Source organism: Eumetopias jubatus, unplaced genomic scaffold, assembly GCF_037043125.1.
Source record: "Eumetopias jubatus isolate StellerSeaLion01/CBP00866 unplaced genomic scaffold, mEumJub1_p1.0 scaffold_15, whole genome shotgun sequence".
Lineage (NCBI taxonomy): Eukaryota > Metazoa > Chordata > Mammalia > Carnivora > Otariidae > Eumetopias > Eumetopias jubatus.
The window spans coordinates 77,099,587-77,118,108 of record NW_028274821.1 but is presented as its reverse complement, the minus strand read 5'-3'; the positions used below and the strand labels follow the sequence as shown (position 1 = coordinate 77,118,108).

The 18,522-nt window shown below is 49.1% G+C and overlaps 1 protein-coding gene across 1 annotated transcript in view; it reads right to left on the bottom strand.

Moving 5' to 3' along the window:
* PAPPA (pappalysin 1) overlaps positions 1 to 18,522 on the bottom strand; it is a 232,022-nt gene that overhangs the window by 76,345 nt on the left and 137,155 nt on the right. The window contains exon 10 of the mRNA XM_028107916.2: positions 13,959 to 14,152. Within this exon, the coding sequence (XP_027963717.2) occupies positions 13,959 to 14,152 (194 nt within the window). The remainder of the gene's footprint in view (positions 1 to 13,958; positions 14,153 to 18,522) is intronic.

Below are 18,522 nucleotides of genomic sequence, written 5' to 3'. Positions count from 1 at the left end.
TCAGGGGTGTGGGTAGGGGATGAGGCCTCTGTTTGTTTTAATGATTATTATTGTTGTTGAGAAGGGAGGGAAAAAAAATGAGCAGAAACTGCTAACATCTGGAGGATGCTGTCCAGCTTACGTAATCTCCCGTCACAGAGGAAACACGGGATCCCCAGCCAGATGGTCCGTGGGTGACTTCACGGCACATGTGCCTCCTCCAACAGCAAGATGCTGACGGGGTTAGAAGAGTGCGTGCGGGGACCTTCTTGGAATTCTTAAGGGCTGAGAGGCTGGGGTTTAGGGGCTCCCAGAGATCTCAGTTTTCTTTTGGGAGACTCAGATTTCTTTTTCCAGCCAAACCTTGAATTTTTCTATTTCTTTCTCCATTCATTCATTCATTCATTTATTCACTTAATTCAATGTACATTTACTTAGCACTTACTACGTGTAGGTTCCTTATTCACCTTGGTCTACAGGGTGGAGATGGATCCCAGATTTAAAAGGCAATAAAGGTAAAACCCCTTCTCACAAATAGCTCCTGTGGGGGGAAGGGGAGGTAAAGGGCTCTAGAAGCAGATACTCCGAGAACAGCGCGGTCGGATCTGTGTTCAGGGTGTGTTCGGGCTGAGGGAGGGGCACAGAGGAAAAAGTTTCCAGGGCAATCTGTACCTGAGGGCCATGTCCGAAACACAAACTCCTAACATCACGTGGGTTCTGGAAAACAGAGGCCGGAGCAGAGGCGAGAGAAGGGGTAAACGGGCCACAGCTGAGCCATGACAAACCCGGTTTCCCAGATGATGTCAACAGCAGAAGCATGAAGGACAAAGTTCGAGATGCAGATCTTGCTGCAAGCACAGTTCTGAGCACACGGCTTTTTAAAAGCATGCCGCTACCTTTCTGTGTTGCCAAATCTCTCTCTCTCTCTCTCTCTCTCTCTCTTTTTTTCCCCAGCATTTGTACTGAAAACCATTCATGCAATTTCATCAATTCTAGATCAGGATCGGTAAAAGCAGCGTAGACTCTGGATCAGATCAAGGGGCACTGTTAGCTTCAACAGAAGTATTAATTCAACTCAAGATGGGAACACAGAGACGCTGCCGGCGAAAGATGAAAATCCTGCGAAACTACCAACTCCAGATAGGAATCCAGAAGCACCACGATTTTTATCTCAGAGCCCAGAGGTATTGCCAGTTGTGGAGAAGTACACTGAGCATGAAACACTTCCAGTGTTAGCCCAGACTACTGAGAGACCGTGACTCTAGAATGGGACTGGGCAATGCTTGTTTGCTCTAAATCCGGCACCCGGACACCACCTGTGGAGAATCAGAAACCAAAGCCCGGAGAACACAACTCCAGGTAGTTTCCATCCAAAATGCCCTCTCTCCTGGCTCTCGAGTGGAGAACACAGCCGGCTCTGGAGCGAAGTCCTACAACACGGAAGTCTCCACCACTCAACTTAGAGCCACACGGACCCAAGTGGTATGTCTTAGGCATCCTGTAGACCTCTTCTTGGCCTCTCTCCAGGAGCCCTGAGATGTTCACGGGTTAACCAGAAGAGCGCTGACCACATCCAAGCTAGTTGAACAGTGGTTAATGGCAGTTTTGACCACATAGGCCTATTCAAGAAAGGTCAGAGGAGTGATTTTTCACTTAAAAACATCTGTGTGTTGAAAGAACAAGACTTTCTCGAGTACATAAAACTGGGAGTTTCCAGGTTGTTCTTTTTTGTTTTTCCTCATGCTCCCTGTTCCTTCCTCTTCTTCTCCAGCTTTCCTAATTAAGACCTGTGTGTTCCAAGTTGTATCCACGATGAAGTCTGAGTCACATGCCCTGCAGGGAACCCCTCCTGATGCCATGATGGCCACACCAAGTGCACCATCCCTGGGGTCTCACTGCAGCGCTCAGGATTCCCTCATCCCTTCCTATAACCCTGGGGAGCCAGGGCTGGAAGCCACGGAGTGATTGTCTCCTTTGTCTTCACTTTTGAAGAACAGGCAGTGCTCTTCCCCGGGGCAGCCTTGAGCTTGATTTCTCCTAGAAAGAGGCCCCAAAGGATGCCGGGCACTGACTTATGCAAGGAACAAGAGGGCAGGGATTGCTTTGGCTTTTAACAGTGTCCTGCTGAGCCTGAAGCTCAAAGAGGGGCTCTTGTTCTCAAGGACAGGGGCAGCCTTGCTCTCTGGCCTGGCCCTCCAGATTTCAGAGGTAGAGCCGGTGATTGTAACACGCAACCTGGGGGGTCTGCCCACCAAGCGCCCAATGGCCACTGCTGACTTACATGTCCAGCACCCCACGAGCAGGTTACTCCAGGGGACAGAGAGCATGCAGAGCGGTGCTTTCCCCCAGGGGCGGCCGAGGCAGCACACGTTTTCGTGCAGATGCACGAAAGCAGAGTGTCAAAGAAGCAGCAGGATCTGGGACCCACAATGTGAACTCTTTGACCATCCCTCCACCTGCCACGTCCCTGAACCTTCCACTGAGCGGCGGAAGTCACACACATCTTCAAGTCAAAGGGCTGTGGGCTGGGATCTCAGCTGCTGCCCTGTGCTGACAGCATGACCTTGAACCCTTTGGGAGGGTTAAACTCCTCCACTGCAAAATGAGATGCTCGTACCTCCCCTGGAGAAGGATCCCCACACATGCAAACGTTCCGGCGTGCCCCACCTGCTAGACATACAACTAACATGTCCCTACTTCATCCCTCCCTACTTCTTTCTTCCAGGCTGTAGAGGAAGAAAGGCTTGGGTTCCAACTTGAGATTTCCCTGCCCCACCTCTGGGCCAGCTGCAGAAACTTGGGTAAGTTACTTAACCTCTGTGAGTCTCAATTTACTCCTCTGCAAAGGAGGGAGTGAGCGGCTGCCTCACAGAGTGGCTGGCAGGTGTATATGCTCCGGAACAGCGAGGGGCTCTGGGTGGAGACCCTGTGGCTCACCTGCCATTCACTTGACTCCTGTCCTTGTGGCAAACTGTTGTCATGACCATCAGGTTCCTCCCTTTACTGTCCTTTATTATTGCTGAATCACCGCTCCCCCCTCCCCCTTAACTCTGTATCCTTCTTCCGCCTCCCTCCACCTATTCCTCCTCCCTCCAGTCCATCTCTTTCTCTTTCATACTCTCCTCGGCTGGGCCTCTCACTGGGAGACCTCCAGAGGGTAAGCCACACTCACAAGCCAAAAAGACAGTCCCTTATGGTTCCATCAACCTCTGTAGTCATCTACTCACTGGGACCTCACTGAGACACCGATCTCTCCCGGAATAAGAAGATACAAAAGGGTAGAGCCTTTAACCTGCAACCCAGCTTCCAGAAGCTGTTTCCTACTTTCTGCACAAAGCTGTGAACAGAGCAAAGTGCAGCTTTAGTCATAAATATTTGCCACATGCCTACTTTGTGCCGGGCCCTCTTTTTCATCTTGGAAACAACAACGAAGACCACTGTGCTTGTGTGGCTAACGTTCTGGAGCAGCGGGGGCTCATGGAGGCACAGAGCAGCAGAGAGAAGTTCAGTCTGGGGCCCAGGGTGGGCTTTCAGGACCCCTTCCCCTGACTCACATGATGGCGTGCACCCCGTCGGCAATGGAGGGGAAAAAGCAGGGGACTTAAGGACCCCCCTCACTCTGGTCACCCACTGCATGTATCAGGGGACTATGCCCTCCCCCACAAGGGAATCACTTACAGACTCTGATTTGTATATTTAAGCCAATCATAAAGGAGACATCACTCAGCAGACATTTGTTTTCAAAGGCCTCATTCAGTGAATCCAGAAGCACCCTCTGAGTACTTTCCAGGCAGCAAACCCTATGGTCGGCACAGGAAATCCTTAAATGTTAAAGATAGAGCCCGAATCCTTAGCTGCTCATGGGGCATTTGGTATGAAAAGCTGTGGATGCAGGAAATGCAAAGCAGAAGGCAGCTTGTGTTCTGGGTCATTGGATGGTTCCAGAAGGGCTATGTGATATCAGAAGAGTGAAGGCTGCACATGGGTGGGTGTTCAGAGGTGACCATATGGAGAAGGAGCCATTTGAGCTAGACCTTGAAGGATAGTTCAGCCTCCAAGAGGTGGGCAGGTGCATGATGGTTCCCTCGGGCAGGAGAAATGGAAACCCCAAGGCCCGTCCGGGGATTGCCAGTCGCCCGTTCTGCCCGGAGTGCACCTGTCAGGCAGTGACCTATGCAAAGGAGCTGGCAAGGGTCATGCATGGTCCTGCCTGCTCAGGCCTTTGGATGTTACAGACCACAGGGAGCCATACAGAAAGATTGGCAGGTGAGAGATCACAGAGACCCATATTTATGGTGAATTATGGAAAATGTACTCCAAGGGCAAAACTCCTCTGTTGAAGGTATATGCACATTTTAAAAGATTTAAGACACTGTTTCACAAGAAAGATTAACATGTCCTATCTCACTCTGGAAAAGAGAGGAATATTATTTTTAAACAATTGATTGGGACAGGTGGTGTGGACCCTGGAAGAACCGGATTGACTCCTGTCCCACCGTGTGTGAACCTCTGCTTCCACATCTATGAAACGGAAACATGGTTCCTACTACCCAGGTTGGTTAAAAGGATGTAAATGCAATGACTGAACTGAACGAATTCAGGTGGCAGTTACTATAGGTCAAGCGCCGTTCCAAGTGCGTTATGTGTGCTATTTTCTGGAATTCTCACAATTACTGCTTACTGCCCCCATTGTACAGATGAGAAGGCTGAGTAACTCCCCCCGAGACCTCCCTGTACGTGGCAGCTCCGAGATACGACAGACTCTAGATCAGCTCTGTCCAACAGGTAGCCCACTATCCCCACAGGGCTACTTAAACGGAAATTAAGTAAAATGAACAGTTGCTCGGTTTTGCGAGCCACATTTCGACAGGTGGCTAGGGGCTACGCTATCGGACAGTGCACATATAGAACACGTCTACTGGCACTGACAGTTCTGTTGGAACAGCTGCTCTGGAGCCTGGGCTCCTAAGGCTTCTGCCTTCTCTGGAACATCAAGCCCCTGCCCCTAGCTCCCCGACACCTGCCAGTTTCTCTGCTTCCCCAGACCCCTTGCTCCCAGGCAGCCATGCAGACCTGGCCATCACTCTGGCAGCAGCTGCATTCCTGAAAGCCGGATCCTGCCAGCAGACCAGATCTGCGGGCCAAATTCTGCTGTGTCCCAGGACGGAGAGAGAGACGCAGATACCAGCCAAGCATGCCCGTCCACCAGCTGCACGGACAGGTCCGGTGTGGGCAAGGGCCCCAGGGAGGGCAGGAGCCCAGAAATCTCTTTGGGACTGGCCTGGCACAGAAGCACGCCTCTGGGCAGGGGCACCTCTCCCAAGCCCAGAGGAGCCCATCCCTCCCTGGAAAAAGGACCGTGCACAAATGTACCCAGGACCTCCTGGGACTTGGATCTGGCTGAAACATTAGGGGAGTTTGAAGAAACCCGGGGCTGGGGGTGGAAGAGAGGATGGAAGGCCCTTTTCTGGGTCTAGGTCTATAGATAACACACCCAGGCGACTTCACAAAGTAAGGCTGGTGGGATGGGGTGGGAGCAGGGGGCTTGCAACACACACACAAAAACAAAATCCTGGGCGCAACCAAACCTCAGCTCCCCTCAGAACCCCATCCCTTGGGCCTGGCTTGAGAAAGTTTACTTTCAGACATAGGGAAATGAGCATGTGGTTTTGGGGACAGAATTCAATACCGCCAAAGCAGCAGGCTCAGCAAGCCTGACTGGTTGCTGCTTCCCAAGCGCACTGCCGCCCCGGAGGGTGAACGCTGTTTACATTTTTTACATGTTTCTTGGGTACAGAACATGAAACTAAATTATACAGCAAAGGCCATGCTGGCTACACGCCGGTGCCCCCACTTAAACAGAAACAATTTAAAAAAAAAAAGGAAGAGAAGAAAGAAAAAAAAAATGAACAGCAAGGATGGAGAGGGGTCCCAAGGGGCCCTGAGTGAATGCCAGGGATGGAAAGAAGGAAGGAGTCTGGTCCTGAGTCTGAGAGTGGGGAAAGAAGATGTGGAGCCCTGATGATGGGAGCGGGGCAGGCCTGGAGGGAAGACAAAGGAATCTTCCTAGAGGGGCAGTGGGCTGGGTTGGCAGGGCCAGGGCTCCTCTCCGCAGAAAACCGGTGGAAGCAGCCCCAAACCACAGAGCTGTGCTTGTTCTTGGGCTCCGAGTCAGGAGGCCACTGGCAAGCAAGAGATGAAGACTTGTTCCTCAAACCGGGCCCTCCCTGCTCCACGTGGCACCGTCCCGGCCGGTCCGGACGTGGCTGGTGCTTGCCTGTGAGGGCTGGCCACGGACCCCCCCTCTGTACACAGCCCCCCCGCCCCGGCGCACCGACCCCCCTCCGCGGACGGCCCTCTGAGGCCAGCTGCCTTTGTCCATGGGTCATGGCACCCTGCCAACTTCTGTCCTGTCCAATTTCAGGGTCCCTGTCCTTTCTTCTACTCAGGCTGCTCGAGGGCCGGGGTTCACGGCTTGGTCTCGACCTCCACCCATGGCTGAAAATGATGCTTTGGACATAGTAGGCAGACAACAAGATTCCACTGATTCTCAATCCAGAGAGCAGAATCATTTCATAGCAGATAGGGGCTTGAGAGGTTGGGGGAAGTTGTTGAAGCAAAGTCAATTCTTCGTTAAGTGGAGTAAGACCAAGAGACTCAAAGTCTCTCTCTCAACTTGTGCCCCAAAGAGTATGCCTTAAAAAAAAATAAATAAATAACCACACTCATTCCTAATTGGATGCTTCAACTGCAAAAACTTCATGGGCAGGAAGAAGCATTTCATTAGAAAATCTTTCAGTTGCTCTCAGAAGGAAAAAACCACAGTTCTGGATCCACTGTCTCACCCCTGACAAGTACCTGCCATATAGGTACTATTACTGCTAGTTTATGGATAGGAAGTTGGGCAGGAGCCAAGAGAACTGGCTTGCCCCAAGTGAGAGGGCCAGTAAGTGGTGGGCCCTGGAGCCCGAAACCACGTGACCTGATCCGAAATTTCACCTTGTTTTTCTTTAAAACTCTCCTCATCCAAAGCTTTTCAGGGCCAGTCCTGATGCCTGCCATTTCTTAAGTCGGAATAAATACCAACAGAGTGAAGGAGTGAAGGAGGGAGGGGAGGAGAGAGGGCTGGGAGGAGATTCTGGTGGTGGCCGCCTCTGCAGTGATCGTGAATAATTCTGCCGACTTCAAGTCCCTGCCAGGCCGAGTCTGCCATGACAAATTCAGGGCGGTCACAGCGACCAGCCCAGGGGCTCCGTTCTGATGCAGGCACTGTTTCTGATTCTCCTGGAGGGGGTTCTGGTGCCCCACATCAATGGGACAGGGTGTAACGGGCCATGGGACTTTCTGTTCTGTCTCCTTAGATGACTCGCACATGTGCTCTTGAAAAATTATTCATAAACCACCAGGAGAAAGCACATCCCATGGGTATTTGGGAAAACTGCTTGGAATCTTCTCTGAAATGTCAGTGTGTTCCTTTTGCCTGTCCCCCTTCCACCACGGGCAGATGCTGTCCCATTTCACCAGTGAGAAGAGAGGCATGCTTTGGTGAAGGTATGTGCACGGAAAGGAGAACTCTCAGAAGTGACCTCACCACTGGGGGGTTGAGGCCAAGATTTCTCTCTGTCCTTTGCAAATCAGATCATCTAAACAGCACTGGAGAATTGCTACTCTGGGCACGCTTTCCCGGGGAGGCTCTTTCCCTGCAGTGCCGGTAGGGCAGCGTGAGGAAAGGCAGGAGGAAAGGGGAAGAGTGCCGTGGGTGAGGTGCTTCAGCTCCCTGAGCCTCAGTTTCTTCATTGTGAGAGGGCAGGGAAACTTCTCAGTTTGATCACGTGCTTTAAAGCCCTCATAAAGGGTCTGGCATTCAGGAGGTGTTCAATAGATGTCTCTCCTCTTCCTCAAATGGACGTCCAATTCTGTTAGCCCCCTGCTTCTCACCTCTGGAGAGCTCCCCCCTGCACTTAGGATACAGTCTAAATTCCAGTCATCTGAAGGATGTCCCAGCACACCTTTAGAAGCGCATCTCTCAATTTCCCCTTTCTTTCTTACTGGCTTTTTTTTCTTTTTTGGATGTCTGTCTGTCCATCTCCACCTCCCTCCCCTGTGTCTCTCCCCGGACCCTCCACACTCCCTATACTGCAATGCAAATGCTCATGGGGATGTCTTACTCTTGTGTCCAGAGAACCCAGTGGGTATCTGCTCCCTTCCTGGGATGTGAGGATGAAGAAGACACTGAGAAATGGCCCCTGCTTCCTGCTCGGACTCAGCGGCCATCGAGGAGTGCACACACGCTGCAACTCTCTTACTGACACTGCAGGGTTTCCTGTGTAGAACACAAGGCTTGCGACACGCCCGGAAACACACCTGGAAACTGAGCAAAATTACCTCTTCCATCCACAACTGTCCTCTCTGTGCCTTTCTTCTTGCTTTCTCCCATAACCCAGAAGTAATTAGGGGTAGATCTGAGAAATCTTTTTTACCCTTTGGGGTCAGCAACTTAAGACATGTCCTGTAGTCCTCCCATCGTTTCATAAACACATTTTAAATGACTTTCTGGAGAGGGCAATGCTTCACCTAAGAGGATGAATGCCTACAGGTGGAGTCTACACCACATGGCAGAAGCGGCAGGGCAGAGTCTACACCATATGCTAGAAACAGTGGGGGCAATATTTGAGGTAGTGGTGTGGCAAATTCCATTTTCTTGGTGTTCCTTGAATGTGCACTAAGTATGAAAAGATGCAAAAGACACCAGCTCTCTCAGTTGCTTCTCCAGGGTCACTCTCGGCAGGCGGGAGCTGCCTCGTCCTGCACCTGAGCTCCTATGATGAACACAGTGGTCAGCACCCTGGTTCTGCCCCTTACAGGGGTGAGCCCCGAAGCTGCTCACCCAACCCTCTGAGCTCCACTGTCCTAATCTGGGAAGTGAGAGCAGCGATTCCTATTTTTGTAGCAGTTTCAGTAGGATTCAAGGAATTTGAGGTAGAAGCTGGATGAACTTGATAAATGTTATTTTTATAATTTGTGCAGGGCCTTCGGAAAGTGGGCGAAGGACTTTTCCTTCCCCACGTGCTGGCTCTCATCCCTGCTGGCTGAGTAAACTGATAGCACCGTGGTTTCTTCCTCAGGGAAACTCCCTCCGGATCTCACTCTTGGGTCTTTGGCGGCTATCTCCAGTAGGACACACCCCTCCGATGAAACGGTGAACCCTCTGAGGGCAGCAAAAGGACCAGTGCTTCTTTGGAGTTTCTTAAAATGCCTGGTATAGTCCTGAGGTTGTGGGAGACAGGCGCTAACACAACTATGTCTGACTCAACGTAATGTCTACAGAAGCGAGGGTCCCTGTGGCCTCTGGGTGAGGGTGTGGGGGGAGACGCCTAACATGACCAAGACAGAATTAACATTTGAACTACCCAGTAAGTGGGGGGAAAAAAACAGGGTTAGGTGTCTTCTCTACGTTTATTCTCTCAACGTCCACCAGGTAGATGCTGTCATTCCCACTTTCCAAAAGAGGAAATTAAGTTCCCAGAGAAGTCATCAGCTCAAGGCCCCCAAGTCAGAGGAGGGGCAAAGAGGGGAAAAGCCACAGTCATGTGACTTCCATTAAATGACCCCTCCACCTCTTTACCTACTCTTGTTCTGCAGCTTAAGATTCAAATAGATTTCTGCTATAGCCAATGAATATATATATATAGCCAATGAATAAGTTAATACATAATTCAAGACAAATTATGATTTGTTATTTTAATGGAGGCCCTAAGTATTATGGACATGCGTAGAAGCTGGTCATAGCAACTCAAGGTAAAGTGGCAAAGGACCAATAGGCCCAGTAAATGGGTGGATGGAATAGAAAATCAGAGAATCGATTACAAAGGAAGGAGAGGTGTCTAGACTCTCACCTGCCTTCTAAGGCAGGGATCTCCCGTTCAACCACCAGCTCAGCCTGAATGCCTTACCATAGTGAGCTTAGTAGATCACAAGGCACTCCGTCCTCCTATGGATGCTTCTCGTTCTTAGAAAGGTTTTCTTTATTTTGGCCCTGAAACCACTGCCCTGGAAATGCTTAGTCTAAGCTTTACCCTCAATGGATTAACCAAATAATTGGTTAGTTGACTGAAGGTCTGTAATCCCTGGAGAGCGCTGCGCATTCCAGATCATCAGTATTTCCATTTCCTCCTTAGGCCACTGCAGAAGGAGGGAGGTGCCTGTCTAGATAGAAGGAAATGGACTATGGTAGAAACACTGGGGGTGGGGGCAGGATGAAGGAATATCTACATCTCATTTTGGCAGCCTATGGTGTAAAGCACTAGAGAAATGCAAAACATGGAGACAAAATGAGGATAAGACGAAATTTTTGCAAGCACTTAACCCAAACCATTTCTGAGGTTCCCTGAAGAGAGATAACTTGATTCTTTTGGTTCATTTCCATTTTTGTTCTGTCTCAGGGACTTCTTGAATTCCAGCCAGGCTGAGAAGGTACATGGCCAAAATGTCCAAAGAATGTCTTTTATGAGAGGGTGGTCAGCCCAATTTGCACATCCGGAGGTTCTGATGGCTCTGATAACATCTGGATAGGAGACTCAAGGCTTGGGGTGGAATGGCGTAGCCCTAACCAAATTTGGGGACCTTGTTGGAGGAGAATGGACACATGAGAGACAGGAAATTATTAGAAGCAAAGGGCTTTCACAAAATTGAAACTCAGGCTTTCAGCAATTCTCTAGACTCATGAAGCATGACGAGTGTGGCTCGGTGGCCATCCCAGCGAGAACCTGCCAGCTTCTTCTGACGGGGCTGCTCCTCTTGATAGAATCCTTACACCTCACAAGCCCAGGGTTTGGTTCTTCTGCTCCCTGTTTTTTCCCAAAGGCTCCAGTGCAGAGGTAGGCACCTATCCTACAAACACCTGCCTTTACCATGTTTATAGTATCGGTGGGGGGGTGGGGGGAGAGACAGAGCATGGACAAAGCTGGCTTGTAAAGAGGAATAAACAACTGGTCACTTCATCCCTCCCCCAAGTTAATGGAGTGTCCCAGTGAATGACCACTGGGGGACCTCACAACAGCCCACCCCGAAGGGAGTGAGAACAGCCTGAATTCAGAGGTGTGGGCAGCACCCAGGTATCTGCTAGAGGAGAATCCAAGTGCCTCAGAGCATTGTGCACAGTGACACCAAAGATAGGGTCTGCCCAGCCACGTTTCTTCCTGCTTGTTTCCCAGTGCAGTTTTCCAGGTGTGCACTGACTTCTGACTTTTGGAGGTGGCATATTCCCAATCTCACTGGCAGCTTCTGCAAGATCCTAATCTTAGATTCTTCACTTCTGGGCTGTGTGGCTCCGGGGAAGCCACTCGGCGGGATTGGCTGCAGAGTGCGGGAGTGTCCAATGCAGTGGCTGGTGCACCTCCATGACCCTGCGCCACCCCCCACTCTCCCCAGGACCCAGGCTCCTGCATGGGAATTTCGTGTGTGTGTGTGTGCATGCACGTGCATGCATGTGTGGAAGAGAGACAGAAAAAGAGAAGAAGAGGAAAGAGGAGAAAGTTAATTGCACTGGGGGAAGGTGAGGGGCACGTGATGCATCTAAGAACCTCCCAGCTCCTTCTCAAGCCATCAACCTCTTCACTGGAAGCCCTGACTGGGTGAAAATTAACCAGCAGCCTCCTCTAATCAGCACACACGGTAACAATGAAGGCCACGGTTATACATCCCCCTCCTCCTCTCTGTTGTCAGAAGGGAGTCACCCTTACCCTCCAGGGAACACCTTGCCCAGAATCACGCAGGCTCCGTGTCTGTGCGCGCGTGCACGGGCGTGCGTGTGTATGGCGGGGGCAGTGTGTGAGTGACTTCTAGGCATTTGCTTTCAGTGGGGGAATTCAGGAGACTTTTGTTCTGCCGCCCTCCAGGCTGCCTGCCTGGCCCTGCACCGGGCCAGCAACACATCCCCTCCCCTGACCCCGTATTCTCCAGTGAGCTGATCTCATTATGGCAAATTTAGTTACAGCTGAAGTCTCCTTGTAACAAAGATTATGTCCAAGCCCAGAGTAATGGAACCTAGTCGATTTCATTAAAATAAAATTGGTTACAATGAATAATTCAATAGGATGATTTTGTTTCCTCATCTCCTCTTTGTAGATCGAAGAGCTAGTATTTATAATGATTTTTTTGAAATTGGATTTTTGTTTAGGAAGAGATAATCACCCATAATTCCTGACAGCCCCTCCTTAAAAGGCTGGGATAATTGCCCCGTGAAGTCTCTTTTCAAATGCTAAGGCTGGACAATTCCACCTCTCTTTTTTCTTACTTAGCAGCCATAACACTTTGGGTGGTTTTGAAACACAGCTGCTGCCTCAGCTCTTGGTCATATGAGATTCTGAGTGTGTTAATTCCCTTGTTTGAATGATGTTTTTTAAACATTTCTAGAACCCGTTGCCAGTGTTGAATTGGGAATTCCTGGCTCTATTGCCGGCCAGCCCTGCTGTTCCCGAGCAGGACCTTCTATGCCACAGCGAGGTGATGCCCGAGTATCTTCTCTTGGCGGTGCTCATTTGCATGCAGCAGTGTGTGTGTGTGTGTGCGTGTGCGTGTGCATGTGTGCACGCACAAGTGCGTGTGTGCATGTGCATGTATCATCTACAGTCAATTAAACACATGTTTCCGGAGCACCTAGTCTTATCTAGGCCTGTGCTTGAAGATGAGAGGACAGAGTGAATGTAACTCAAAGCTGTTCTCCAAGAATGAGCAGCCTAGGGGGAGCAAGACATGCACCTGGGTAATTCGGGTTCAAGGTGACAGGTGCAACCAAAGAAAAATTCAGCAAGTACACAGGTGGCATGGGGAGGATGAACCCTAGACATCCACTTACTCACTCATTCATTCATTTCTTAATTCATTCATTCACCAGGCTGGCACTATGCAAGACTCCCTTCCACCGGACTTCGGGCAGTCAGAAACAAATGCAAATGCATAAATAATCTAATGCATGTAAACACAAGCAAACAGACAAATGAAAAAATGACCAAATAAACACTGTGACTTATAAATGAAGTGGACCTATCTTGTACCTCGTCCAGGGATTTTCCCTGGGCCCCAGAGGAAGGTCACATCTCTCTTTCATCTAGACATCAGGCTGAACCACCCCCCACCCCGAGTCAGGGAGGCAATGTGATAGAGGAATGGCTGGGAATAATGACTCATCTGCAAGGCCAGGAGCAGGCTGGCCTCTGAAGATGGCCACCGGGCCAGGCGGTTGGAAGCACTGAGTCGTGTCTCTGGGAAATGGGAGTCTCGGAAGAAGGCAGGTGCTTGCTCAGCAGGATAATTGGAAAGGGGGCTCTGGGGACAGTACAGCCATCCCTAGAATCACACAAGCATTGGTGGCCCCAATCTCTTGTTCCCTCAACTAAACTGGCAGTCCCCTCGGGCAAGAATCCTGGAACATAAATAGTGCATTAGGGGCCTGAGGAGTGAGTCACAGCTTTTTAAAGTGGGGAGGTCCTTGGAGATCATCAAGCTCAACTACCTTCTAATTTAAAGATGGGGTGAAATGGGGCCCAGAGAAGTGGGGAGACTAGTCCAAGGTCACACAGCAAATTCATGATAGAGTTAATTCACAGGTGAGTGCTCAAAGAGCACACAACTTGGCACCCCCCCAACAAAAAAAGCAGGACTCCCCCAAAAGAATTTAGTTTTAACCCATTGAATTCCAGCGGCATATCCAAAATGGAATTCCTTCACCAAATATGAATTATAACAGGCAGAGAAGCAGGAGGACAGGCTTTACCCTACTATGCTGATGTCCCCTGCACTTAATCATCCCATAGTCTCATCCCTGACAAATGGTACTCATGAGGCCCTAGGATTACATTTGGTTAGAGATATGGTCAGGGGGCTACAACCAGTGACATTACATTTGAGGAGGGCAACCCAGAGGGGTAGAGCAGATGCAGAATGTCTGTAGGAAATGTCACACGTGGCTGGGAACTTACCTGGGAGGCTGCTGGCTGGCCGATGATGACCCAGCCTGGGCACTGCTGGTCCTGATGCGATACTGAAGCATTGGATGCCCACTGATCCAGGAACCCCTGGGGTGTGTAGACCCCACAGTCCTTGATGCTAGTTTTTTGTTCAAACTCCTCACATACACCATCACCATCATGGAAATAGCACCGGCTGGGTTCATCTGCAGGAGATGGACAAAGAAGGGAGAGAACAGATAGATATTTGTTCTGTGGTCTCAGCTGAAATCCACAGTGGTGGGATCAGATGAGCAGAATCATCAGCACTGTAAAGCCCATCATCAGTAGTCACAAGGGATTATTATTCACCCTTAAAAAAGGAGATCTGGCCATTTGTGACAACATGATGAACCTGCAGGACACGATACTAAGTGAAAAAAGCCAGACACAGAAGGTCCACTAGTGGATGATTCCACTTGCATGAGGAATATAAGGTAGTGAAGCTCATAGGAGAGACACTAGAAGGGTGGTTACCAGGGGCTGGGGCGGCGGGGGGGGCGGGGAATGGTTGAGAGTTATTGTTCAGTGGGTATACCATTGCAGTTATACAAGAGGATGTAAAACATCGCACTTACAGCTAACATTGTGTTTATGGTTGTATTAAGTGTATGCATACTTGCAAATTTAGAGCGTAGATCTTGTGCTATATATGTTTGACCACACACAGATTGACCAACACTTCATTATACCCCAAGTGAGCCCCACAGCCACCTTGTGAGGAAGGCATTATTATTTTAATTATTTCAGTCCTCCAGATTAGGACACCAAGATCCCATGTGTCTTTAATAACGTGCCCAAAGTTGGGGTGCCTGGGTGGCTCCGTCGGTTAAGCATCGGCCTTCGGCTCAGGTCATGATCCCGAAGTCCTGGGGATTAAGCCCTGCATCGGGCCCCCTGCTCAGCGGGAAGCCTGCTTCTCCCTCTCCCTCTGCCTCTCCCCCAACTCATGTGTACGCACTCTTTCTCTCTCTCTCAAATAAATAAATAAATGAACTCTTCAAAAACAATAACACCCAAAGTCACACAGTGTGTTCATGCCAGATCCTGGTTTTAAATTCAAGCTTTCACTTTCCAAGTTCTGGGTACATTATCTGATACCACAGAACTTCACAGTGGCAAACAGGTTTACTGAGCTCCGAAGAGAGTCCCAGTGTCACGTAAGGAAGGAACGGGTACATCGGAGGCACTGGCTTCAGTCCCCACTCTGTAACTCAACTGCTCTGTTACTTAAAAAAAATCCCTTTCCCCCTCTGGGCTCGATCAGATAAGAGGGTCTGCGTGCCGGGCCTCTAGGAGCAGCCCTTCCTGTCTACTGGCCTAGGCTCCTCAGGACTTGGTGGTTAAAGTGAAAGGCCAAGTGAGTTCTCAGGCTCCCACGTAATTCAAATCACAGCAGTGATTTCTGCTTGGGACAACTTAAAGCCGCAGCTGGCTGCAGTGATTCTCGGGGGCCAGGACACAGACCACGGAAGTGTGGAGTTGGCAGGTGCCTTCCAAGGAGGTAGGACCCATGCGCATGGTTCCGCACCGAGCAACACAAGGAGAAATCAGAATGTAGCCATCTGAAAGAGATCCCCCTGCCCATCCTTCAATAACTCAAATGTCAGGTCATCTGTGCTCTCTTCCCAATACTTCCAGAGCAAAACTAAATACCCCTGCCTGTGTGGGTTCCTATTTTATGAAGGTCCTTACCCTAACACTTAACTGTGCCATCCTATCTGCATGCTGCAGTTCCTCTGGAAGACTGAGCTTCTTGAAATCTGGTCCCTACTATGCGGTGTCTTCGGGTGCGCTTAAAATCACCATCCAAACTACTGATCGAGATGCTATTAAAAACTATGTCCAGGCAATAGGCACATTTCCTGGGAAAATCTGAACATCCCAGGCATGTTGGAACATAAGGTCATCCTAAGGATGCTGGTTGGTCTAGGACATCCTTCCCCTCTTTACTCCAAAACAATAGAGTGGAGCCCCGTTTCCAATCAGGAATTGACTTCTATCCCTCAGATTCACTATATAACTTTGCACAATTAGCTTCACCTTTTAGCCTCTGACTTTCCATCTGTAATACAGAAACGATGGTCCTAAACACCGTAATAATGTTGTATGGTGACAGATGGTGACTGTACTTATCATGGTGAGCACTGAGTGATGTACAGAACTGTTGACTCAATATATTGTACACCTGAAACTAAAATAACATTGTATGGGGGCACCTGGGTGGCTCAGTCATTAAGCGTCTGCCTTCGGCTCAGGTCATGGTCCCAGGGTCCTGGGATCGAGCCCCGCATCGGGCTCCCTGCTCCGCGGGAAGCCTGCTTCTCCCTCTCCCACTCCCCCTGCTTGTGTTCCCTCTCTCGCTGTGTCTCTCTCTGTCAAATAAATAAAATCTTAAAAAAAATAAAATAAAATAACATTGTATATTAATTATACTTCAACAAAAAGAAAAGAAAGGAATGACTGTCCCAGCCAGGACAACCTCTCAGGATACCCACAAAACTCTCATAGGACATGGACATAAACATGCTTTGTACATTCTAGAATAACAGTCAAGAGAAAAAAAAATTCTTCTTCCAAGGGGTCAATTTATTTCTAGCTGGTTGGATGGAATCACCTTGTGAAATCAGTACTCACTTAAAACACTCTGTACAGCATCCCCTCCCCACCAAACAAAAAGAGCCAGCGTCAAGTAGAATTAAAACTTGGATTTCTAGGATGCTGACTATCTGAAAAAGGAGTCTGTGAATTCAGGGGCAGCAGAATGTTGAGCCCCTTCCAAGCTCCTAAAATCCCTTGTTTATTTCAGCAAACAGTTTACATAGTGAAATACTATCAAAAGAGCCAGAATAAATCAATTCATTATAATTCAATTATTTAAGGATGAGTCTGAGCCAGCTGAGGACTCTAGTGACCAGTAGCATGCCTGGCAGCTCAAGGATGGAGAGAAGACAGACTCAGCATTTCTCAGTAGCTCCAACCTCTTGGTGAACGGGGCCAACTTAATATATAATAAAATGTAGACCCAATCCGAGAGTGACCAGCCATTAATCCAGACTTCACTCTTTCAAAATGCAGTCAAGGGAATTGCAAAAAGCACAGGTTTCAGCATCAGACAAAGCCAGGTTCAGATCCTAGCTCTGTCATATATAGGCTTATAGGACTTAAATAAACTAACCTAACCTCTCTGAACTTTATTTTCTCATCCAAGAAAAGAAAAGGAGGAAATAACATATTTACCCTGTGTTGTTGCACTTATTTCACGAGATGATGTGTACAATGCCAACAACTTCACCCATTTTAGCTAAGGGGAGACTGAGAGCCAGAGGCGGTAAGGAGTCTGCTTCCAGATTACAGAGGGAGATGGTGGCAAAGCTAGAAGGAGGAGCCTGGGCTTTTTATACCGTGGGGGGTAATGCCCCTCTGCCCCCATGCTCTAGCTACAGAGTGATGAAACCACATCCTCTTGAGGATAAGATCGCTTGACTGCTGGTACCACATTCTCCCCCTCCAAAATGAAGACAGGGAGGGTAAGATTATAATAAGATCACAGAAGATCTATTCTCTAAGATGACTTAATTCATATTCTCAGCAAAGACACCTCAGAATGGCAGGAATTGGGGCTAAAGCGGAGTTCTCATGAGGGCTAACTTCTCCCTGATTATGTTTAAGACCTCCATATTTCTGTCTGCTGGGACTCAGCAGAACCAGGGAATGAAGGAGAGGTGGGGGTAGGCATAGCAGTTAAATAAGTGGGAAGGTAGTTCAGTATGATAGATAGATAGATAGATAGATAGATAGATAGATAGATAGATAGATAGACAGGCAGGCAGAGACAGAGTTAAAAGAGAGACAGGAGGTGGCGGAGGGAGAGAGGGGGAGAGAGAGAATAAATATGCCTGGTTTCTCCTCCAAGATTCTGCTGACATAGCTACCATGAGCCACTTTTTGAAATAACATCCTTGGACTCTGCTATTCATTTTCTCTTGCTACTGGAGTCCCGGGGGCCCTTCAGCTACATCTGCCAGTCTTCATCTGGGGAATTTTCTCTCCCTCTCTACTCCCATGCCCCAAGCACTGTAGAGAACAGAGCGAGGAATGGAATAAAAATGTGTGGCTAGGAAAAACAAAAGATGGCAACAACAATACAATAAAACAAAACTGGCCTTTCCGTTTTCATTACAACCATTTACTTGGTGCTTTTTGAACACGTTATGCTGGTAGCTGACCAGGTTATAGTGAAAAGAGTTTAAAGTCAATACCAAGGTCAAATGACTACCCTGGCACCTGCCTTCCCTGTAGTAGCTAGGCGGCACTGATCATCATACAGCCCCTTGGAGCGCTCAACAAATAATTCTTGAATGAATGAATGACTAAAATCCAGCACTCCCAATGCACGTACTCCTGTCCAAATATAGTTCACACTCTGCACCCTTTGAGAAGTTTCTTTAGACAGGGTCTTAGGGTGGAGGGAAAGGAGCTGAGATGCCATTGGTGACTGGCTTACAGTGGGCTTGCATTGGGCTGTATGATTTCC